Below are 23,565 nucleotides of genomic sequence, written 5' to 3' on the forward strand. Positions count from 1 at the left end.
GAGAAGAGATGCGACGGAAGGCGGTGTCGAAAGCAGAAGACGAAGAAGATATAATAGAGAAAGATACCATAATCGAAAGTTGCTTGGACGTGCTGGATTTGATCATTCTACATGAAGAAGTGGCGGAACATCAAAGATTCTTCAAGGCGAGTATAAAAGAAATCGTAACATTGTTCATACCATGTTACTTTGGAATTTGCAAAACAAGTGAAATGCCACCTACACTGTTGAACGGTAAACCCGTTGATTTGGTTGCACTCTGCGAAGTTGTTAAGGAGTATGGTGGATTCAAGAAGGTTATACAAGATAATGCAAGGAACAAAGTGGTTGTATAATGCGGTTTCGATTGTGATGACGATTATGAAGTGAAGGTCGCATATGTTCGTTACATCGTATTGGTGGAATAGTGTTTTGAACTCATGAAGACCAGGCGTGAAGAAAATGAAGACAACACGCATGAAGCGGGTACTAGCGAAGCAAAGGTTGATGAAGAAAGAAAGGCGGTCGATGAAAAGAGCAATGGCTGGATCGACGATTCGAGCAACGATGATTTTGTGATCATAGTTGAGGTCACCGACAAGAAAGACGAGTAGCATGAAATAGCAAACTACGGCTGCACTGATTAGGAGGGAAAATGAAGTCCGATAATCAAGCGTAACCGAGTTCGAAGAAGAAAGAAAAAAAAACGAAGCAGTCTTTTAGTTTTCATTTATTAGTTAACTAGGTTATAACCCCGTGTATTACACGGGTTGAATAAATGTAATTTTATAGACCAAATAATTAAAAATATATCTTTAAAAATCTCGTTTATTACACGGGTTGAATAAATGTAACTTTATATACCAAATAATAAAACAATATATATTTAAAATCTTGTTTATTACATAGGTTGCATAAATGTAATTTTATATATTAAATAATAAAAATAATATTTTAAAAAACCCGTGTATTGTACGGGTTGATTAAATTTAATTTTGTATATTAAATAATGAAAAAAGTTACATTTTTAAGAACCTTATGTGTTATACGGGTTGAGCACATGTAATTTTATATACTACATAATAAAAAAACTTATATTTTTAAAAACCCTGTGTATTACACGAGTTACATAAATGTAATTTTGTATAGTAAAAAATAAAAATCTTATATCTTTAAAAAAACCTCATTTATTACACGGGTTGAATGAATCTAATAAAAATTTATATGATATACTCGATATACGATAGATGGGGGGATCGCGGTGATGGTTAGTGTCACGTAAACATTGTGATTACCGTATTTGAGTTGAGAGTTGAACACGAAATAAAAGTACAGAACCAATAAACATCAATTAATATTTTTGTTAACTACTTTAGTTCAATAACTAATTAAATTATTTACATTATATTAATTTATATTTAGCGTACATCTTTTGTTAATTTCAGGATAAATAATTTTGAAATCTGATAAATATTTTAAAATATTATATTATCTCATATACGAATTGTTTAAATTTATATTAAATTAAATTTTATAATTATCTTTTAATTGATATTAATTATCTATATAAATAGATGGCTTAAATAAATAACATGTGTTCTCTCATTGGTTTCTTTTATTATATAGTATAGATGGGTCAAACAATTGAGTACGCATAATAACCACTACATCGGTTATGATGGAAGAGACGTATCTCTTCATTGAAGCGACACAACTGATACTCGCACCCATTCGCTGCTATATATATGGTTCAAAGCAAATCAGGTCTGTATGAAAAGTTTGTACTACAAGATTCTGTTAATAAAGTTCTGTTTGATTCAAGATTCGATTACAAGTTTCGGTTAGTTCGGTTTCTTTCAAGTTACTGTTTCGATCATGTATTGGTGTGAATTGTGTTGTGATCATGTTGACAAATGTTGGCATCCTTCGACTCCGACATCTCGGTCCCGTGACGCCTGTGACTTCGATACCAACAAACATATTATGAAGTACATGCTCGATATAATTGCAGGAAAATGAGAAAAGAACACGCTGACATTGATCATAAACGAGCATAATTCAGCAAAGACATAGTTAGAACCTAGAATTCTAACAAATGAACTGATTACAACTCGAATGCCAATAACACAGCTGTTTGCAACACGAAACAAACACGCATGGATGCAAGAATGAAACATCATGATTCAACAGGTTGTAGTCCATGACCATAATATCTCATAACCATCTTTAAAAAAAATTAACACACCAGACTTATCACAACCATGTGATTCTAACAGGCTATGAACAAGTGTAACCCAATCATCAAAAACAAGCCAGTAGTGAGGACATGATCGAGTAACAGCAGTAGAAACAATTTTTAACCAATCAAACCCATTACAGCCAATTTATAGACATAACGTGCATCTATAACTCGTTTCTAACAGATTATGAGCATTAATTGACAAGCATCCCTCGGAATTTCAGAAAATAGATGCAACCGAAACGATTCTGAGTGAGCAGGTTGCGATCGGTGTCACAGCCACACGCAACCCAAAACACAGATCTACGAAATGATTTTTTTTTTTTTTTTTTTTTTTTTTGAGAAACATTGCAGAAAAGTTCAACCAATTCCCACCATAATTTCAGACTTGTTGCGTAAACAGGAGCAAAACTCACGTTTCAGTAGCTCAACCTGATAAAGGCAAAATGTAGACTAAAACATGCATCATGAACATGATTCTAACAGTAATGAAGCATCAATCGACACAATTTCACTCCTCAAAGCAGAAAAGAAATCGATATTGACTAGTACTAATCATAATCGAATAACAACCACATCATACCCCTGTTTTAGCAACTTAACCACATGAAACCAAACCAAGACTAAAACATGCACCCCTAACTCGATTCTAGCAGGTACTGAACACAATTTCATCTCAAGACGCTCAGCCAACAAATCAAATAAAACCAAAAATTTCATGCAAAGTTAAGGTAGGGTGGGTAAAATGTAGACTGCCTTACTTCTACCGCATATGACTAGAGAGACTGCTTCCAGTGAGACCCCCGGCTCCATATTAGTTTTGCATCAAGCCTTGGACATAAGGCACATAACTCTCGGCAAAAAGACCGATTAGTGCATGTACCCCCTTGTCTTTCGACTATCAACACCACTACATGATGCATGATTAACTGTCCCCCGCCTTTAACGTTATTTTCACGAAATTAGTAACGTTAAAATTAGTGCAATTTCACTTTTTCCCTCCGAGGACCTACACATATATACATTATATATGCACACCGCAAACGGGGCGTAAAATAATCACAATATACAAATGTGTATATAAATAAACACTAGGATACATGGATAATAAACAAATCAAGTAAATTAAAACCTAGAGTGATACATAATTACGTACATATCATTCTTAATGATCTCATGCATGAAAAAAAAATCATTTCCTATAATCATCTAAAGCCAGTACCTCCCTGCCTATGATGCAACAAGTCTCTAATCTAACTCAGTAAGTTGCACTACATTTACGGATTTACCTACCATTTACCCAACGACAATCTCATCGTCAAACAAATCAAACTTCAATTAAATCCTCATCCATGGCCTCATTGTTGATCTCACAAATGTTGTGCAAAACACAACATGCCCCTAAAACCCTTGGCAATTTTTCAAGCTTGACTTCTGTCCTTTTTTGTAAATATGCCCATCTCCCTTTTAATCTCATAAATGCATCTTTTGCTATCCTTTGTACCACACCATGTTTCTCGTTAATTAAATGCTCTCTCCATGTTTTATTTTGATTGTTGTGCGGCACCAAAAGCCAGTCTAGTAGTGGGTAGTTGGAACCGCCCAGTATTGATATGTTTTTTAATTGACCACTATTGAATCTTTGCGAAAGAGCTGATTTTTCCAATATTTTGGCAACGGGCATTGAGCCAGGGTAGCCGATACACACATCGATGAAGACGCCTCGTGAGTCAACCACACCTTGGATCGTGATTGAGTATGATATTTTTTGATATCGCTCGGTGTGTTTTTTGTTAAAATATGCAGCCATGTTGGTTTTTGGTGCGATTACGGAGATGTGGGTGGTGTATATTGATCCACAAATGTCGGGTATGCCTGAGATTGACCCGAATTCAGTTTTAATGTCTTCAAGACGTTCCTTATTGGGCCATTGTATGAACTTGGGCATTAGGACTGTTACAATCGCGTCACATACTTCAAGGACTAGTTTGTGGCATGTAGATTTACCTAGCCCAAATACATTTGATACTTTTCGCAAAGGATCACCAGTTGCTAAACGGTATAAGCAAACTGCGACCCGAAGACGAACTGTAATAACCGAAGGGGGATCGACGTCATTTTTACTGACATGTGAATCTAACTCGTCACAGATCATATCAAACGTCACTTTACTCATTCGGAAAACTTTTTTAAATTCCTCGTCTGGACATTCGTCGCTATTGTAATGCTCCCACATCGTCTTCGATCTTTCTTTTACCCACAACCGCCGCTGTCCTCCACTGCCACTGTCCTGGCTAGAACTCGCCTCCGTAACTTTGTCCAAATTTGGGGTCTTGAAATCTTCCATTTCGGAAACAAAATTCGAACCTGGTATTTTAAAATCCATGTCATAACAAAAAATTGTATTTCCGGTTTTTAATATTAACCCATTTGATCCATCAGAAGTTTCACCTCGACTCGTAATAACTTCATCGCATTACTTCTACTCTTTTATGGGACAGATAAATAAGTTCCAGTATTTATGTTTTACCTTCTGAATCATCAAATTCATCTCTGAAGGGGGTTGACTGAGAGCAATCGTCATCGGCCCGGTCATGAAATCTGTCATATATTAACAAATTGACTAAATAATGGAAAAGGATAAACCAAAAAGTCATCATCCAACGAAGCAGACCTTGGTTTAATATTGAGAGGACGATCATCATCTAGTGATTGATACATTTGACTATGGCTGCTTTCAAGTATGGGTACGTTTTCAAAAATCTCCTGTAACGTTCAAGATTGATGTTAGACTTGCAACATTGGAAGATTATAAAAGAACAAATGAAATTGAAATAACCTGTTGTTCGAGTGAAAACTCAAGTTCTTTAACGATCTCAGCCATGGTGGGCCGCTCTTCTCGAACTTTTTTCACACATTGATAAGCAATTGCTGAAAATGATTCCAAAGAGCCTGGATCCATTTGTTCTCTTAGATCAGGAAGAATAATCTCATCTAATCTTTTTTCATCATAATATCGTCTCCATTTAGGTACTAAAATTTTAGTCTGCTCACGATTACAAGACTCATAGCATAATCTCCCACACAAAATTTCAAACAACACAACTCCAAAAGAATACACGTCAGACTCTTTTGATAGGAAACCCAACTCCATATATAACGGATCACAATACCCAGGCATGCCAACACCATAGGAGACCATATATGTGTGCGCTTGGTTAGCAGGGCCAACTTTTGACAATCCAAAATCGGAAACTTTAGCTGTCCAGTCGTCATCCAAAAGAATGTTTGCGCTTTTGATGTCTCGATGAATAACTCTTTGTTGTGAGTCCTTAGGATCATGTAAGAACTGTAGCCCATGTGCAACCCCGACACTTATCTTCAAGCGTTGGGTCCAAGTGAGAGTACTAGCATCAGACAAATACCGATCGAGGCTTCCACGAGAAGCATACTCATACACGAGGATCATCTCATCGTCCTCGATGCAAAAGTGCATAAGGGTGACTAAATTTTTATGTTTGTATTTGGAAAGCATCATGATTTCCTTCCAAAACTCTATGTCCCCCTGCCCTAGTCTTCGATCTAAATGCTTAAAAGCGAAGGTGATTTGTCCCTCTGGGGAAGAGAGTTCTCCTTTATACACTTTTCCGAATCCACCAAAGCCGATCACCCTGGTGGGATCAAAGTTGTTGGTGGCTGATACTACATCTTTCATTTGAATTTTAAGGTGATCAAAATCTTTCATGAAAGACATCGTATGATCAAATCGGGCAAAGGAGAAGATCTGACTTAGTTGATTATGGACCGGACCTCCAAATCCTCTACCTTCACGTCGAGTCAGCTTCACTCCTTTATTACTACAGGGAAGTAAAAAACTACAAAGATGGAAACAATGAGTAGCTTAAACGAAGCTTGAAAGAGCTAGCTACTAATTATTGATGTGTTCTAAAGAGAAATCAAAGTTCGTCAATCGCCAATAATTTCACACAGCCATGGGCCAACTGACCCACACCTTAATTCATCCTTTATAATAAACGACAAAAACTGGTTAGTACCTTGGTGGGCTGTGGGCCAGCTAATTCCATCTTTAAGTTTTTTAATGAGTAAATTGTGATTTTAGTTTCTTAGGTTTGTGTAAATTATCATTTTAGTTTAAATAGTTTTTATTTTCCTCTGGTCTAACTACATCCATAACACCCAGTTAAGTCAAAGGGTATTTTGGTCAGTTTATAATTATTATTATTTTTTTTGCCATTTTAATGATTTTGGTCACATAATATATGGTCACATATATATGTATACTGTGTATATATGGTTTGAGGGTTTGGATTTTGGGAAGTGTTTTGATTTCTTTTGTTTGTTGCCGATCGGTTGGGCGATGTATTGTAGCTGGGCTTTGGCTTTGATTCTTAGTGCCTTGCTATGGATCAGCTGAATATTTTGGTGGTGAAGAATGAGATTTGCTTTGGATGTTAAAAAAAATAATGTCTGATGATAAACAAATTATGGAGGAAATTAGATAAGGATATGTTGAATATTGACTTTAATGACTTTAATGCATTATCCATTCACAGATCCAAAATGGAAACTAAAATCACTTTTAGGTGCTATTTGTTTTTTTTGTCAGAAGTACTTCTGGCCATTTATGTCTGCGTCGCGCAGACATGCGTAGACCTTTGAGTCCTGCAGTTTGTTTATTTTCCAGAAGCACTTCTCACCTTTTAACTCTTCTCCACGCAGACATAAGCCCACATCTTCTCACCTCTTCTCTTTTTCAAAACGCAGACACTCTCCACATCTCTGCATCACCACTCTCCACCGCCACTCTCTGCATCCCCGCCACCACCACATCTCCGCCACCACCTCCACCCCCACATCTTCGCCACCACCTCCACCACCACATCTCCACCACCACTCTCCACAGACCTGCATAAGAGGGAAAGAAGAGAGAGAGACCCTAGAGAGAGAGAGAGAGGGGGGGAGCAGCAGGAGAGAGAGAGAGGGAAAGAAGAGAGAGATCGACGGTGGTGGGTTTGATGTTCTTCATCTTCAAACAAAACCCCCAAATCGAACGACGACAGCGGTGGTGGGTTTTGATGTTCTTGGCGGTGGTGGAACGAGGAAGGCGGTGGTGGTGGTTGCGACGGGGGTGGGTTCTTGGAGTGGGGGCTAGGGTTTGCGGTGGTGCTTGGCTTCGCGGCAGGAGACAGGGGGCGGTGGTGCTTGACGGTGGTTGTTGGTTGTGGTGGTGGATGGTGGAGGAGGTGGTGGCGAATGGTTGTGGTGGTGGTGGTAGATGAAGGCAGAGAGAGAGGAGTGTTCTGTGTGTGTGTTGTGAAGTGGTTTTTGTAGAAGTAAAAAAACAAACCCTCTTCTCCTTGCTGACTGCAGACCTTTGGTCCACCTCTTCTCCTGCAGATGCCTGCAGATGTGGTCCGCAGATTGCAGACCTTTTGCACCTGAAAAAACAAACACCACCTTAGTTTGTATATATGAAAATCGCTTTTGGTCTGTGTGTATATGTAAAGGAAAAAGGATAAATTGAAAAAAACTTTGAAAGAAAATGGCAAAATCCTTGACTTAACTGACTTATTTGGATAGAGTTAGCGAAATGGATCAAAATGGCAAAAAAAAAAGAGAAAACTCAGGGACCCATAGGAGAAAAAAAAAACTATTTGAACTAAAATGGTATTTTGAGTCAAACTCAGGGAATAAAATGGCAATTTACTCTTATTAATTAACTTCTTTTATTATTGTTTGTTGCTCCCACTAAGTTTTATGGTTTAGCCCCACTTAGATCGTTCATATTTCATCCTCCATTCTATATAATACAGAGAAAAAAAGGAAATATCAAAATCATAATAAAAAACACAACTATATTGAAATCTCTATAGTAGAGAAAATACAAATAAAGTAAACGACACCTCTACATAGAGTATTCACATTGGAGCCTCTATATTAATAGATTCTATATAATATAGAGTAAGAAATAGAAGAAACATTAAAAACATCATTATATTAGAATCTCTATAGTAGAGAAAATTTTATAGATATTAAAATAAACCACTATATTTAGAGGATCATATATCCAAGCCTCTATATTTTTGTTGTGAGTGTGTAAGATAGAGAAAAAATAATAAAACATGTGATTGTGAGTATGATAGAGATAGATAGAGAGTTGGCTGTGGAAAGGCTTTTGAAAAATAAACATAATTTAGAGAAATATGTGTTTTTGATTAGATTATATTAGATAAGGATAAAGGCTCCAATGTGAATGCTCTTAGAGGTTCATATTCAACCCTTTGTAATTTTATCGTGAGTGTGTAGGAAAAAGAAAAAAAATAATAAAATAAGTGTTTGTGAATAAGAAATAGATAGATATAGAGAGTTGAATATAAAAGGCAAATTGGAAATAAATAATCCCACCTAACTCAATTTGGCCGATAATAATCCCAAGTCAGTTATTGGCCGATAATAATCCGAACTGGTCAATTTTTCTTTTGTAAAATAGTCCGCTGTTAAAATAGCTTAACGTAGTTAAGTTTTTTTCGAATTACAAACTGATGTTTTAGGGGATTTTGATCAGAACGAGGATACGAGTCGATTGATGTAAAATTTACCTTGAAATACCGCCCCAACCCACGAAAACGGTGCTTCAATTTGGGTGTTTAAACTTACCTTGGATGTTTTAGGGCTCTGATGAAGATTAAAGTGCTGATGAGAAAACTAAACATCAGTTTAGCCCCGAACAAATGTTCAATATTAACAAACAGATGTTTGCCAAAACAAATGATATAATTACAACAGAGTCTGTAAAATTGTTGTAAGGAGTCTTAGAACAGATGTTAAGATGGTCAGATGTTCTCTAAACATTTGATAATATTTTCTGTTAGGAATGTTAGATATCGCTATCAAGGTGATTTTAGCCCTGAATGCCTAACAGATGTTTGTACTTACTATAAATAGTTCTTCTCTATTATATAATACTCTATTTTTCAACATTTCTATGCATCAATGGTTGTAAATTATGCCTCACGTGTTGTACCAGTTGTTATGGGGTGCAGTTGTGTACCATGCCAGACACACATAGAGAGACATAAAAAGGAGAGTCACGGATTTTAGAGAGAGAGAGAAGAGAGATACGGTGGAAGGACCACCGTTTCTGGTGGTGAACCCGACTGCGCACGGCAGCGCCTCTCACTTCCGACGCATAAACGACCGACATGGCGGCGGTGAGTTGTAGGGTTGTACTTCAGGTGAAGTCCGGCCAGTCTCTGTCACACCCCCAAAATCCACATGCGGAACACCACCGCTTGGAGGCGTGACTGACCAGGATCCAGCCACCAATCATACTGAGCATTGAATTAATAGTAGAAATATTTAATATCCAAAGTAGTTAGCAACATCGTAGTTAAGTTCGATAATTAGTTTAACAAAACAGCGGAAGCATAAACCAAATAGTTTTAAAGATAGTCCTTAGTTCAAGATAGTTAAACCCAACACACAGGTTTTGACGAACACTACACATCCCCAAGCAGCAGCTCCTGAGTCACTGGTTACCTGCAAAGCATGCAGTAAGGGGTCAACAATAATGCTGAGTGAGTTCACTAGTTGTCCAGTTTTAGTTTACCAAAAACTTAAGTTGTTTAGATAAAGCATTTATAATCACGTTGTGGGGAGCTACCCCACCTGTAAGCTCACTAAACTGTAGATACCGAAACTGTTGACGGAAAGTTGTTGTGCCCCGAGTCAATGTCTATCGTCATTGACCATGTTGCAAGGTCTACTAGTTCACGCCCGATCTCCCCCGGTCACGGTGTGAGGTTGTCAAACCTAATAGCGCTATCAACTAATAACCCGTTCGCCCCCGGCGATTAATCGGTACTGTAAGCAGGGACTTAAAGTGATAGAGTTTCGTTTAGCATGGCTAGTTGTGATTTATAAATAATATCCAAACGTATCTCCCCCGGAGATAGTAATTACCCATTCTGTTTTCCCCCGGAGTAATGGGTCAAAAGTGTTTTTCCCAAAGTTGGTAGTTTGTTCGTGTCCCTCCGCGGGACGCATGCTTTTAGTGTGTGAACTCATCTTGGGTTGCTCGGCAGATTAGGTTACTTGTCAAACACGTTGGTCACCACGTCCTAACATGGTTACCGGTAAGTCAGGTTTGGTGTACAAGCAATCACGCAAAATCTACACTTAACTAACACGTTGCATGCATACAAGTAAACAGTGGGTTATTGGGCCGGCCCTAACATTTACAAAATCAAACAGCAACACATAGTCCAGTCAACAGGTAGCCCATAATACACACATTATGGCCCAATAACCAAAGTGAACAGCCCAGTCGCAACCAGGTGATCTCGAGTCGCAACCAGGAGGTCTCGGCTTGTCACGCTGTGGTCGCAAGTCGCAACCGCTGTGGTTTCGAGTTGTCACGCTATGGTTACGAGTCGCAACCGCTGTGGTTTCGAGTTGTCACGCTATGGTTACGAGTCGCAACCGTGTGGTCTCGAGTCGCAATGCTGTCCTTTTCATGTTCACGTGTTGATTCAGATACATCAGGCTAAATTGTACTATGTATTCAGGCCCAAATCAGGAAACAACCAATAAGGTTTCAACTAACACTTTTCCTAATCTGACCATTAGTAAACATGGATCAAACATTGCCCTTTTTAAAATCTTCCAACCATATTCAACAAGTTCATCCTATATTCATAAATTTCTAGGGTTTTCATCTTATCATAATCATACATTTTTATGAACCAAAATCACCTATTTTAACAAGATCATCATGCAAGAACAAGAAAACATACATTTTGTAGCCGAAATCTTATGTTTAACAACATCATTTTGCAAGAAACAATGAAGCATAGTTTGGTTGGCCATGAATACTCTTAAACTACCATTTTCTAGCCATCTTTAAACATGTTACCAAGTATTTACACATAATGGTTTACACATATAGTGAAACTCACAAATCAACCTAAAATCATGCATAACAATTTTAACTAAACACTTTCTAGTTCACTTAATACACATAAAACACACATAAAATAATCACTAACCGGTTGTGAAGAAGGAGCCGAAGCAAAGGAAAAGGAACCGAGAAAATGAAGTGTCCGAGTGATGATGATCTTGACCGAGATTCCTTGTGAAATCCGAGCTTGAACCGAAGGTTGGAAGAGAATGGGATGTTGTTTGGGGTTTTCTAGTGAGAGAGAATAGAAGGAGTGTGTGGATATGTTTGTGTAACAAATGAGGGAAGTGGGGAAATGTTGGAGATTTTATATAAGGCTTCAAGGTAGGCTTAGGGGGTTTCGGCCCAAACCGGTTACGGCCCACTCGAGACCGAGTGGCCCACTCGAAACCGAGTGGTTGCGAGTCATGGTCTCGAGTCGCTAGTATATACGCGTATACTTATATATATATATAATACATACACAACACATATCATGCAAAAAAAAAAAAGATCACGTTTTCATTTAATAACATATATATACACAAAAATATTACAAGGTGTTCGTTCGGAAAAACCTAGAGTGTCACATTATCCCCAAGTTTTAAGAACTTTCGTCCCGAAAGTTAAAGCAGCCACTGTCAAGCTAGAGTGTTTCAGCAGGGTGTCACAGTCTCCGGCGAAGATCCGATAAGTATTGTATTGTACTGCATGTTAAATTTTCAGTTAGATCTGCTCTTGGTATGTTGTTTGAGACTATTTTTGGTAATACATAATTTCGGCAAGAATCCGGACCAAGGTTCGATGAACGAAAGTCTACCTTCATGTCTTGGATAATAATCTGGGTATAATTTTGGTAGATCGGGTATGGAGCTCATGGGATGCCTCCGCAAAACAGTGTGGAAATGATAACACAATCACAGATTTGTTGATTCACACTCAAATTTCACATATTTTTTTTATTGATTTGCAGGCGAACGAGTCTCTGGAGACGGTGGAGTTGCAGCGGTAGACGACGCCAAACCGGCCTCTGCTCGGTGAGTTTATAGTCGTTGTTTAGAAGCTCCTTCAACCTTCATGTTGTTGTTAGGGTTAGGGTTAATTGTAACTATTTGTTGAAGTCATGTGGGTTTTATAACAGAAATTATGGGTGTTTTGGTTAAGATTCGCGTGTATTCGTATTCGAGAAGTTGAAAAGGATATTTGGTGTATGATGGAATCACTTTGTTCATCGAAAGGCTTCTCTTTACTTCTTTCTTCATGTCAACTGTAAGCGATCCGAATCTATGATCTCTTTTTTTCGTTCCTAGATCTAACACAGTGTGGTGGCAGATTGGATTTGAAGATATAAATTTAAAATTGAAGACCGTGGATGGTAATTCATCAGTAAGTTTGTCTACACGATCGATTAACTGTAGCAAATTTCCTTTACTATTGTTATATCTATTGTTTACCATGAAAATATTGTTTTGTTGTGATATGAATTCATATGTTTATGTGAACATGTACCTGATTTGCAAATTTTTAGACTGAAATTCGTTGTTTCTTTTGAGGATTTTGTTATTGTTTTTTTTTTGGCCAAGTTAACAGCTGCGGTACTGTACCGGAGAGTTGAGCCGCTCACCATCCGATTCGGATCGTCGAAAGGAATACACCGGAGTTGAGAACCGACATCTCCGGTGAGCTTTTGTAATCTTTCTCCTGTTTTCTGTTCACGTTTTTCAAGATGTATTACAATTTCTAAATTTCAACCCATCTAAATTTTATTTTAGAAAAGATAATGACTCGAAGTAAATTACTAAGAGCAGCTTTGAAAAGTAAGCATGGAGCTTTTCAAAGATTCATATAATGGTTGAGTTGACAAGAGTGCATTTTTCTGATCAACAGGTTGATGCGTTCACCGATACAGCGTTTAAAGGCAATCCGGCAGTCGTTTGCTGGTTAGACAACATATCGAAAGCCGATAAGTGGATGCAATGGGTTACGACCGAGTTTAACCTTCCGACCACCGGTTTTTTATCGGCTGATCACCGTACAGAAAAACTAAGATTCAACCTCCGTTGGTTCACTTGTGTATCGAAAGTTGATAATTTAACGTGCTGGTTTCTATACATGAAACTAGACCACTAGAACATAATTTGTGAATAATTAATTTTGTTATTTTTTTATGTTAGGTTCCGCTTTGTGGTCATGCAACTTTAGCAGCTTCACACTTTGTGTTTGAGTCTGGATAAGTGGATTCTAACTCGGTTGAGTTCTCAACTCTGTCTGGAGTTTTGACTGATAACCGGATTCCGACTAACGAGATCAATGATTCGGAACATGGGCTTTACATAGAGTTGGATTTTCTGGTTGGGAGGGTTTCTGTTTTTAAAGATGTTGAGGTTTCTGTGGTTTCGGAGATGTTAAATGGTGTTCCGGTTGTTGATGTTTTGATGAAGAACGCATTTGATGATATTGTTGTATGTGTTTTAGTTTGGTTATGCTTTTGGTGAAAATGTTGGTTGTGGTTAAAGAATGAATAGTTTGAAGGTTGTTTTTTGTTTTGTTGGATGCTAGCAGGTGGTGCTTTCATCAGCGGAAGAAGTTGCGGATTTCAAGCCGTAGTGTCATAAGATCAAAGAGGGTCCGGGTAGGGCGGTGATAATTACAGCACGGGCACCTGACGGGTCGGGATTTGACTTCTATTCGCGTGTTTTCGGCCCGAAGATTAGGTTGATGAGGTAATTGTGTTGGAATGATGTTGCAAACCAATTTGGTAAAATTTGGGATTTTGTTATGTTAGGAAGTAGACACTGTTATAAATGTGAATTACACATTAGCACTTTGTTTGGTTGTTCAAAAAAAGAAAATAATTGGTAATTTGGGATTACCTTTGTTGGAATCTGGTTAGTTTTACTTTTTAGTAAGATTGTTTGACCCTTCACTATGTTTTGGTATCTTTTAGGATCCGGTCTGTGGCAGCGCACATTGCGCGTTAGCACTCTATTGGCATGAGAAGTTGGGGAAATGTGATTTTGTTGCATATCAGGTATGATTTTCGAGTCTTCTCTCCCCATTACCGTGTGTGTTTGTGTGGACAGAAAGCATGATACATATGTTCTAGCAACTAATTGTTAGATGCATATGGTAATCAACAAATCTTTTACATCGGCTGTGGCTCTTTGTGTAGGGTACGGGGTACCCACGCTCAGCGAAAATTTTAAAAGTCTGCATAAGACAGTGAACTTCACTGTCTAAAATACAATATGATTAAGGACATATTTGGTTTCACACCACTTACATTAAAAACATACCAAAATAAAAACTTAACATATTGAAATTTTGAGAAATTCAAAATCGGAGTCATAACTCATAACCATCAGGGTCGCGTGCATTGGCGCAGGTTAGAAGGGGCCGGAGGGCACGCTTGGCCCCCCCGAACTTTTCGCTCAGTAGTGTAATACATGTGCTTTTCGTATAGAAATTTTTGGTTATATACGTTTTCGACCCCTGGTTCTATAAAAAGTTTTGGGTATATATGCTTTCGACCCCCCCGTCGGAAATCTCAAGCTTCGCCACTGAATATGAGGGACGTTAAGTAGACCACATAACTACTTATACGTTTTAGTTTAACCGTAATATATAATTATAACGGTCTGCTCTTTTCTAACATGCATTATTTTTCAAAGCACTATGAATTATTTAGTTTCATCTGATTCTATAGTTAAAATTGCGTGATCAGTTGATTGTGGCCACTCACCACTGGGCCATAATGCTTGCTAATAGGTGCTATTATATGAACCCTTTCATTTACTATATTTGGATTCTTTAGCCTGTTGGTCACTGTATGAAAACGAGTTGTATGTTGTTTGATTGTCAATAGAAAAAAGGCCTTTTGGGTTCTGAATTTGCAAAACTGAATAATAATTATTAATATAAAATACTCAAGATGATTAATATAGTTTTAATCAAATTTATCAGTTTTGTTATGATAAATACTATCCCATTTGCTTTCTGATAGTTGAACTTTAAGTTTGTATTATATGTTGACAATTTAGCGTAATTCAAGCGTTTGTATATCATGTAGACAGAGACATACGTATTTGTGTCTATATATGTGACAAAAAAGATTTATTTATTTACAATTAGTAAAGAATCATGTAGATAGAAACATGTACGTATTTTGTGTTTATATGTGTCTATATGCCAAGCAGAATAATTTTTTTACAGTGTATAAATTAGTTAAAGTAGTACATGGGTTTGATATTTATGTCTATGATTGACTTAATTAGGACCGCCTTATGTTAAGACATAAAATATACTAACAAACCTCTTTGAAATTTCAGATTCAAGCAGTGCTTCTAAGATGGGGCGTCAAGAATGATAGGAAACCACAACAACTGAAAGCCGTCACTCAAGAAGCCATGTCACCTAGGACCATCTCTTTTGCTCAAGTCATGTAACTAACATCCTTAATGTTAGTCGTAAAAACTGAAACCGTAACTAGATGCTAACTTTTTTGGTTCAGCTATGTAACTAATTGTGTCGATGTGACTGACTTTGTAAGAATGGCAACCATCTGAACAGAAATATAAATCTAGACCCCGCCGCATCGCGGCGGGTAACGCTTCTAGTTAAGATCTATTTATCACTTTCACCACATCCCTTTTGTACGTGCAAAGAGTTATAGTGATCATGCTAAGGGGGAATGATAGTTATAACTTGTAATTGTAATCCTTTGATTATAAACGAAATACAGTATGAGAACTTTTCATATTTGTGCTTGTGTTTAAATTTCATTGCATTCATTAAAGTTCCTTTAATTACACTTCACTATTTCATAGATAAAACACACTCGGATCTTAACAAATGGTATCAGTGCTAGCTCACATTAAATTTGATTTAACAATCAATTTAATACAAAAAGATTATCTCACATAACTGATAATCGGTATGTTCATTAAATCGAATTACTGAGTAAAGTATCAGTTTCACTAAAATTTTTGGACACACTTTGTTTTTCAAAAGATCAAAAGGATGTCTCAAAACAATCACGATCTTCACAACACTTGTTTTAGTAACAAGCCTCCGATGTTTGACAAATCTGAACACTATATATCTAGCAACGTCGAATGACACATGTTCTAGCTCAACGAAACACTGGATGTTGGAAGTCCGTTATATTCGGACCACATGTTCCAATGGTACCCAGTACCAAAGATCTAAGTTGAAGAGACAAAGAAACCAAAAAACTACTCTGAGCAGGATTTCAAAATTTTGAGTTAGATGCAAAAACATTCAGTATTGTTGCTATGGCTCAACCAAATGAAATCTATGCTGGACTATGACACTATAATAGTGCTAAAGAATTGTGGGATTGTAAGACCCTTACTTAATTTATACGATTTTTCTTGTAGATTTCGATAAACATAGTGTATTTATGATTAAACATACACTTGAAAATACGAGTTTGTTAAAACTTTTTAAGAAATAAAACATTAACATCTTGTATGTAAATTCACCGTTTAAAACGTGACGGCGAAACTTAGCGCGAAAGCTTGAATCTTGATCGTGTTCGGTTCTTCATTGGTGAGCTTGATCGTCCTCCGGTAACTTACTTTATACCTACATTTCATAAAACATGAAATGAGACAGTGATACTAGTTTAAAACATGTTTAAACAAGTTCCCAATATCAAAACAATGGTACAGCAGCACTTTTGCCAGGTTTAGTGGCCCTCGCGGGCCGCGACACATTTACTAGATCCTTTCGCGGGCCGCGAGCAGCGTCGCGTGTCACGCCAGAAATTTGCTCCTCCGTCGCGTGGCGGAGGATGCAATATTTCCAGCGAATTTCGTTATCAGACCTAAATTTTCCAGCTAACCATAATTTTACCAAAACGGACATAACTCTCTCGTTTTTTATCTGTTTTGTTCACATTTCTTCCTACGTAATCGTAAATTGATTCTCCATCATATGTAGTTAATATCCGACACCCGGATTAACAAAATTTAAGACTTTTAAGCCTTCAGCTTAATATATATTTACAAAACTTTTGACCCGTTCATGATTTTATCAAACAACTCATTTATTTGCATTCAAATTTTCATGAACATCATACTATAATTGTTTTCTATTAGCCTGGGTTCTATTCAAACCTGGAAACCGTGATGAGAGGCGGTGACGGAGGTGTTAAAGGGAGGCGGTGCCGGAGGTGTTTAAGGGGAGGCGGTGCAGGAGGTGTTACAGATATATGATTTGAGAAGATTAGTAGCGGTGGGCGGGTGGTTGTGATGGTCGGGTGGCGACGGCCTAATGGTGGTTGTGTGGAAAAGAGAGAAAAAAGTGAGAAAAAAGAGGGTTGTTTATGGTGGTGGTGGTGGTGGTAGAATGGTGGTCCGATTGGGTGTATGGAGATGGTGGCAAGTGGGTGGTGGTAGTGGTGTATGGAGGTGGTGGCAGTGGTCTGATGTGTGTATGGAGGTGGTACCAAGTAGGTGGTGGCAGATTAGAGACTTTAGATATATAGAGAGAGATAGAGGGGTAGGGTGAGGGTGAGGGTGGGTGGGTTTTATTTGTTTATAAAAAATAAAATTGTAATTGTATAGGAAATGACCAAAATACCTTGGGTCTACTTGGTCAGATTTAATGAAAAAAAAACTAACTAGGTTAGGGTTAAAAGACGTAACGTACATGAGTTTGCAAACATCGAGTACGTTTTTTATACTTTGAAGACAAATGATACAGTTTGCAATCTTTTCGTTGAAGAACTGAACTGGTCACAAAAGATAGTCTAGGGATCAAACAAGTAAACTTCTATTTTTGGACTACAAGCATAAAAACAACTCAAAGTATGCACGGAAACTAAACACTTGACATAATAAAGGCCTTTTACAGCCCAACCCTATTAACCCTAAACCCCCACATCTCCAATCTCTCAGCGCCTCTCATCAAACCTGCAAAATCTCATTAATCATCAATCATATCTACTCAATCTCGATCATCTTCTTCATCTCTTACAACCTAATTTACAGATCGATCGCTCTATTCACCACCATCTCACCGTTTACACTGCATCCATTAGGTAACTACATCGTTTCCTTCAATCAGAACCCTAATATTTTGTAGTTTGTTCAATGTCATGTTATATAAATCTGTTGATTGTTGAATTGCGTATTAGATGTAGCTGTATGTGTTGGAATCGGTTTATTGTATAGGATTGTTTTCTGGAGCCTTGTTTATTGTTACTGATTTATGTGTTTTGATTTATGAGTTTTGTAAGTATGTGAGTTTGTGTTTATACAAAGTGTTTTGCTGGATTTAGTTGCGTGTATATGACGGTTTATGGTGGTTTTAGTGTTGTGTGAGCTGAAATGTGTGTTTTGTGGTGGTAGCTTTTGATAACGGAGATTGAATCTTGATAAAATTCATGCTTCTCTGAAAAAAGTTTTTTTTTTTTTTTTTTTTTTTTTTTTTTTTTTTTTTTTGTGATTACTTTTTAGGTTAGATTTTTTTATCTTGATCTGCCACACAATACATCCTTGAAAATGTGAGTGGTGCATATTTGTTTAAATGCTACAGTTCATGATTGTGCACCGAATGCAAATTTTAACAATATGGATAACAGTGGAATTGGTGTTATATGTCAAATTTGAATCATAAGTATGTGTATCCATCTAGGCAAAGGCGATTGAATAGTTGCGATAGTACAAAGTGATATGATTCCATCTTATAAATTAGGGGTGTGCAAATGGTGGTTTGGTTTGGTTCGGTTATTACCTTTAACCATATCCGTAACTGCTAGCTTCGTTTAAGGAGTTTTCTTAACCATATCCATAACCGAACTTTGGTTTGGTTAATCGGTTATGAGACTCGGTTGTGGTTCGGTTTCGGTTAATTAATCTTCTAAGTTTGAACGAAAATTTAAACGAAATGAACATATCAGAAGGGGGTAGCGGCGCAACTTGTTGCTCGTCTACCTGCCATTAGTTTGTAATCGTCTCTGTTTTAAATGTTTATATGTCGTTAATAGATGTGTTTAAACTTCTTTTTCAAAAAAAAAAAAAAGAATTGTTAACCAAAATTAAAAAAAAAAATTAGACGATTATTGTCTCAGTTACAATCGTTTTTATAAATAAAAAAAGACAAAAAAAAATATACACGTGCATAAAATGAGTCAGTTTTATACAATAATAATTTTTTAAACATTTTAAAACTAATTATATAACATAAAAGCTTTCGTATATGTTTTTTATGTATATAGAGTTTGATTCTTTGAACATGTATATTTTAAATGTAGATATATTGTAAAAGCATGTCTTAATTCATTCCGGTTCAGTTCGGTTAACTATTCCGTTATTGGACACCTTTAACCATATTCATAACCAACATATCGGCTAATCAAATAACATTATCCATAACCGTCAATATCGGTTATTGGTTAATTCGGTTTGGTAGTGGTTTGGTTATCGGTTAATTTCGGTTAACGGTAAGGTTTGCTCACTCCTACTAAAAATTATCTTCTTCTTTTAACAATGTCAAACTCCATGCTAATTGCTATGTGTTTATACAGTATTTAAATTATATATGTAGTGTACTGATCATGCTTAGCATCTTGATATCATGTTCTCTGTCTGTCTCCACTAACTTTTGCTCTTCTTACTTCAATGTTAGCTTAAAGCTGTGGATGCTTGAATCGTGATAACTATGACGTCTCGTGCAACTGTTCATCTCATTACTTATTCAAACGAGCTTGTAAATGGTGAAGCAATTTACGTTTCCTCAAACAGTCTTCCAATAAAGTCTACACGTTTCGAACCTGCCGGTCATTCTTTTCATGATGTCGCACTTAAGCTCCGCGGCTATTACGAGGAAGAAAACGTCCCCAGTGACGATGAGAATCTGCCTAAAGACAAAGAAAACGACTATATGCAATCATCGGATTCATATAGCAGCAAAGGTAAAAAGAAATCTGGTGACAAAACGGCCCAACAAGATCATTACGCGTTATTGGGCTTGGGTCATTTACGGTATCTTGCAACCGAGGAGCAAATTAGAAAGAGTTATCGTGAAACCGCTTTGCGACATCACCCTGACAAACAAGCGGCTCTTCTTCTCGGAGAAGAAACCGAAGCTGCAAAACAAGCGAAAAAAGACGAAATCGAAAACCATTTCAAAGCCATTCAAGAAGCGTACGAAGTGTTAATGGACCCAACACGGAGAAGAATTTACGACTCGACAGACGAATTCGACGATGAGATTCCTACCGATTGCTCGCCGCAAGACTTCTTTAAGGTGTTCGGACCGGCGTTTATGAGAAATGGGCGGTGGTCGGTGAGTCAACCGATCCCGATGCTAGGAGATGACAATACCCCGCTTAAAGAAGTCGACGCGTTTTACGATTTTTGGTTTGCGTTCAAAAGTTGGAGAGAGTTTCCGCATGAAGACGAGTACGATCTTGAACAAGCAGAATCACGTGACCATAAACGATGGATGGAACGACAAAACGCAAAGCTTTCGGAAAAGGCGAGAAAAGAAGAGCACGTGAGGATACGTTCTCTCGTAGACAACGCGTATAAACGGGACCCGAGGATTTTACGGAGAAAGGAAACGTTAAAAGCGGAGAAACAGAAGAAGAAAGAAGCGAAGTTTATGGCGAAGAAACAACAAGAGGAAGAAGCTGCGAGAATCGCGGAAGAAAATCGACGTAAGAAAGAAGAAGAGGATAGACTGGCGGCTGTAGCCGCTTCAAATCAAAAGAAACAAAAAGAAAAAGAAAAGAAATTGTTACGAAAAGAACGAACACGTCTTCGAACTGTTTCAACCGCTGTGGTGTCTGATAATTCACTTACTATTAGTCAGGATGAGGTGGAAAACTTATGTATGTCACTTGACATGTTACAACTACAAAATTTATGTGACGGTATGGAACGAAAAGAAGGCGATAGTCAAAGTCAAGCCGAGCTTCTAAAGCAGGCAATTAGCTCGGACCATGTTGAGAAAGATCATGCGACGAAAAACAGTCAACAAAATGGGTCTGCGAAAGTCAAAGTCAACGGAAGTGTTTCTACAAGCAGTTTCGAGAAAAAGGAGAAAGAGAAACCATGGGGGAAAGAAGAGATCGAGCTTTTGCGTAAAGGAATCGTGAAGTATCCGAAAGGAACGTCTAGAAGATGGGAGGTGATATCGGAATACATCGGAACCGGACGGTCTGTCGAGGAGATTTTAAAAGCAACGAAAACTGTTCTTTTACAAAAACCGGACAACGCTAAGGCGTTCGATTCGTTTCTCGAGAAAAGAAAACCAACAGTTACGATTTCATCTCCGCTTACGACTAGAGAGGAAGTCGTGGGGACATCTTCTACGGTTACACCGACACCGGCCCAACCCGATGTGGTTCCGGTTCCACCGAAACCGAGCCAAGCCACGGAAAAAGTGGAGCCGGTCGGGTCAAGTTCGGACCCGGATGCGTGGTCTGCTGTGCAGGAAACGGCTCTGGTTCAAGCGTTAAAGACATTCCCTAAGGAAACTAACCAGCGTTGGGAGCGCGTTGCTGCTGCGGTTCCCGGGAAAACGGTTAACCAATGCAAGAAGCAGTTTGCGTTGCTCAAGGAGAAGTTTAGAAACAAGAAAAGTAATCAAAGCGGGTGATTATAAGCGCGTTTTTTGGAGATTATTAACCGGGGCATCGTTTTTGTCACTAGCCGAGCTTTGAAGCGTATTATCTGATGAAGGTGGGTGCAAGCACAATGCGGTTTTGAGGAGATTTGGGTGGGTACATTGCCAACTTGATACTGGAGGTATGTGTTTTTCATGTTCTTTGGGATAGGGTAGTAATGGGTTTTTGTTATTGGTTGACTGTTGTATTAAGTCAACGCTATGAAGAATCTATACTGTTTATGAGTTGTAGTTGGAGTTTAAACATGTTATTTGAATATGCTACCATCTTTATTTTACTAATCTTGTTCATTATCAATGTGTTTATTATGATTTCAAAACAATATGGTTACGGTAATAGTTTGAGAATTTTAGATTAAAACAAGGAAAAATTACAATTTTTGTCCTGTATCTTTATACCACTTTTTAGGTGGTGTCCTTTTTAACAAATGTTGATAGGCGGTGTCCTTTACTAGGTATTTTGTTGCAAGTTTAGTCCTTTACACCCAACCTAGTTAAAAGACCTTGTTAATTGTTGGGTGTAAAGGACTAAACTTGCAACAAAATACCTAGGTAAAGGACTAAACTTGTAACAAAATACCTAGTAAAGGACATCGCCTGTCAACAATTAACATGGTTTTTTAACTGGGTTGGGTGTAAAGGACTAAACTTGCAACAAAATACCTAGTAAAGGACACCGCCTGTCAACATTCGTTAAAAAGGACAACGCCTGAAAAGTGGTATAAAGATAAAGGACAAAACTTGTAATTTTTTCTTAAAACAATTTAGAAGGCAGTAAGGGTGAAGGGGGCACCCCCAAAACTACCCGATGGACCCAAATAAACCAAACAACCATCGTGTGACGCCTCACTACAACCGAAAAGTACCCAAATGAACCTGATTCAGTAGCAGCGCTGTTCCCGGTTCACCTGATGAGCCTGGACCCAATTTTTAACCTTTTATAGCATTCTTTTTTGGGTTCACAAACCAAAATTCTTTCCTGAACATGGAACCCAAATGGTTTGCGACTTTGCGGAGGTGCTCCTGATTTACCGGATCAAGTTTACTGAGGGTGCCCTTTACACCCTAAGTGGTGTAGTTTTCAGTCTGTGGCTTGTTTTTCGTAGTTGTTTGAGATAACATAAACTTAAATGTTAAATCTTGTGAAATTAATAATATATTCGTTTACATGGGTAAAACAAGTATCGGAACATTAACACATATAGCTAGACAAGTATGGCCTAATACAGACTTGCTTGGGCTTGGGATTGAAGTTAAACAAGCCAACTTGGCTCGGCTCGACATATCTTAACCGATTGAAATCCAAGCTTTAACTCGGTTTGAATACAAACTCAAGTCAACTCGCAGCTCTACATGCCAACTTGTATATCTTTGATATTTTGAACATTTTTCATTCTTTCATGTATGTAGAGATATAGCCGAAAGAAACAATATTTCCACTAAAAGTGGTGTCACGTCACTTCAACGTAGGCGTCAAAAATATAAAAATGAGTGTGAATGTGTCCGGTCATAAAACAAGTCAAGAGTCACCCCTTGGTCTCACGCTCACTCGCCCCCCTCCCCCCTCCCCTGCGAAACGCCCCCAAAATGCCGATGTGGAGCGGTGTCCAACACCCAATGGCTGAGTTGGTAGGGGGAGATTACACATGCCCTATAACCATATAAAGAGTTAAAGGACCAACCTGTCCGAAGATTTTGGGTAAATCACTAAAATCTATCAAAACTAAAC

At 37.8% G+C, this 23,565-nt stretch overlaps 3 protein-coding genes across 36 annotated transcripts; 2 read left to right on the top strand and 1 right to left on the bottom strand.

The window, feature by feature from the left end:
* Positions 1 to 3,224: 3,224 nt before the first annotated feature.
* On the bottom strand, positions 3,225 to 6,195 carry LOC110868623 (receptor-like kinase LIP1). The gene is made up of 4 exons (XM_022117832.2): positions 5,058 to 6,195; positions 4,893 to 4,984; positions 4,749 to 4,819; positions 3,225 to 4,585 (listed from the first exon to the last, which is right to left on the bottom strand). The coding sequence occupies exons 1-4, from the start codon at positions 5,970 to 5,972 to the stop codon at positions 3,546 to 3,548; spliced, it is 2,118 nt and encodes a 705-aa protein (XP_021973524.1). The 5' UTR covers positions 5,973 to 6,195; the 3' UTR covers positions 3,225 to 3,545.
* A 3,091-nt stretch (positions 6,196 to 9,286) lies between these two features.
* On the top strand, positions 9,287 to 15,797 carry LOC110868622. Of its 34 annotated transcripts, none has more exons than XR_004877814.1 (9): positions 9,288 to 9,450; positions 12,151 to 12,214; positions 12,342 to 12,446; positions 12,510 to 12,563; positions 12,761 to 12,856; positions 13,065 to 13,639; positions 13,740 to 13,900; positions 14,125 to 14,208; positions 15,506 to 15,797. XR_004877814.1 is itself a non-coding variant. In XM_035982520.1 (7 exons), exons 1-5 carry the CDS (start codon positions 11,889 to 11,891, stop codon positions 13,120 to 13,122), a joined length of 375 nt encoding a protein of 124 aa, XP_035838413.1. In that variant the 5' UTR covers positions 11,809 to 11,888; the 3' UTR covers positions 13,123 to 13,900; positions 14,125 to 14,208; positions 15,506 to 15,797. The 34 variants fall into 34 exon arrangements, 1 of the variants encoding a protein (XP_035838413.1); XR_004877808.1 differs by having other exon boundaries at positions 9,289 to 9,450; positions 12,319 to 12,446; XR_004877794.1 differs by lacking the exon at positions 9,288 to 9,450 and adding an exon at positions 11,819 to 12,042 and having other exon boundaries at positions 12,319 to 12,446.
* A 2,219-nt stretch (positions 15,798 to 18,016) lies between these two features.
* On the top strand, positions 18,017 to 22,130 carry LOC110868621 (dnaJ homolog subfamily C member 2). Its single transcript, XM_022117830.2, has 2 exons — positions 18,017 to 18,243; positions 19,833 to 22,130. The coding sequence occupies exon 2, from the start codon at positions 19,866 to 19,868 to the stop codon at positions 21,807 to 21,809; it is 1,944 nt and encodes a 647-aa protein (XP_021973522.1). The 5' UTR covers positions 18,017 to 18,243; positions 19,833 to 19,865; the 3' UTR covers positions 21,810 to 22,130.
* The last annotated feature ends 1,435 nt before the right edge of the window (positions 22,131 to 23,565 follow it).

Source organism: Helianthus annuus, chromosome 13, assembly GCF_002127325.2.
Source record: "Helianthus annuus cultivar XRQ/B chromosome 13, HanXRQr2.0-SUNRISE, whole genome shotgun sequence".
NCBI lineage: Eukaryota > Viridiplantae > Streptophyta > Magnoliopsida > Asterales > Asteraceae > Helianthus > Helianthus annuus.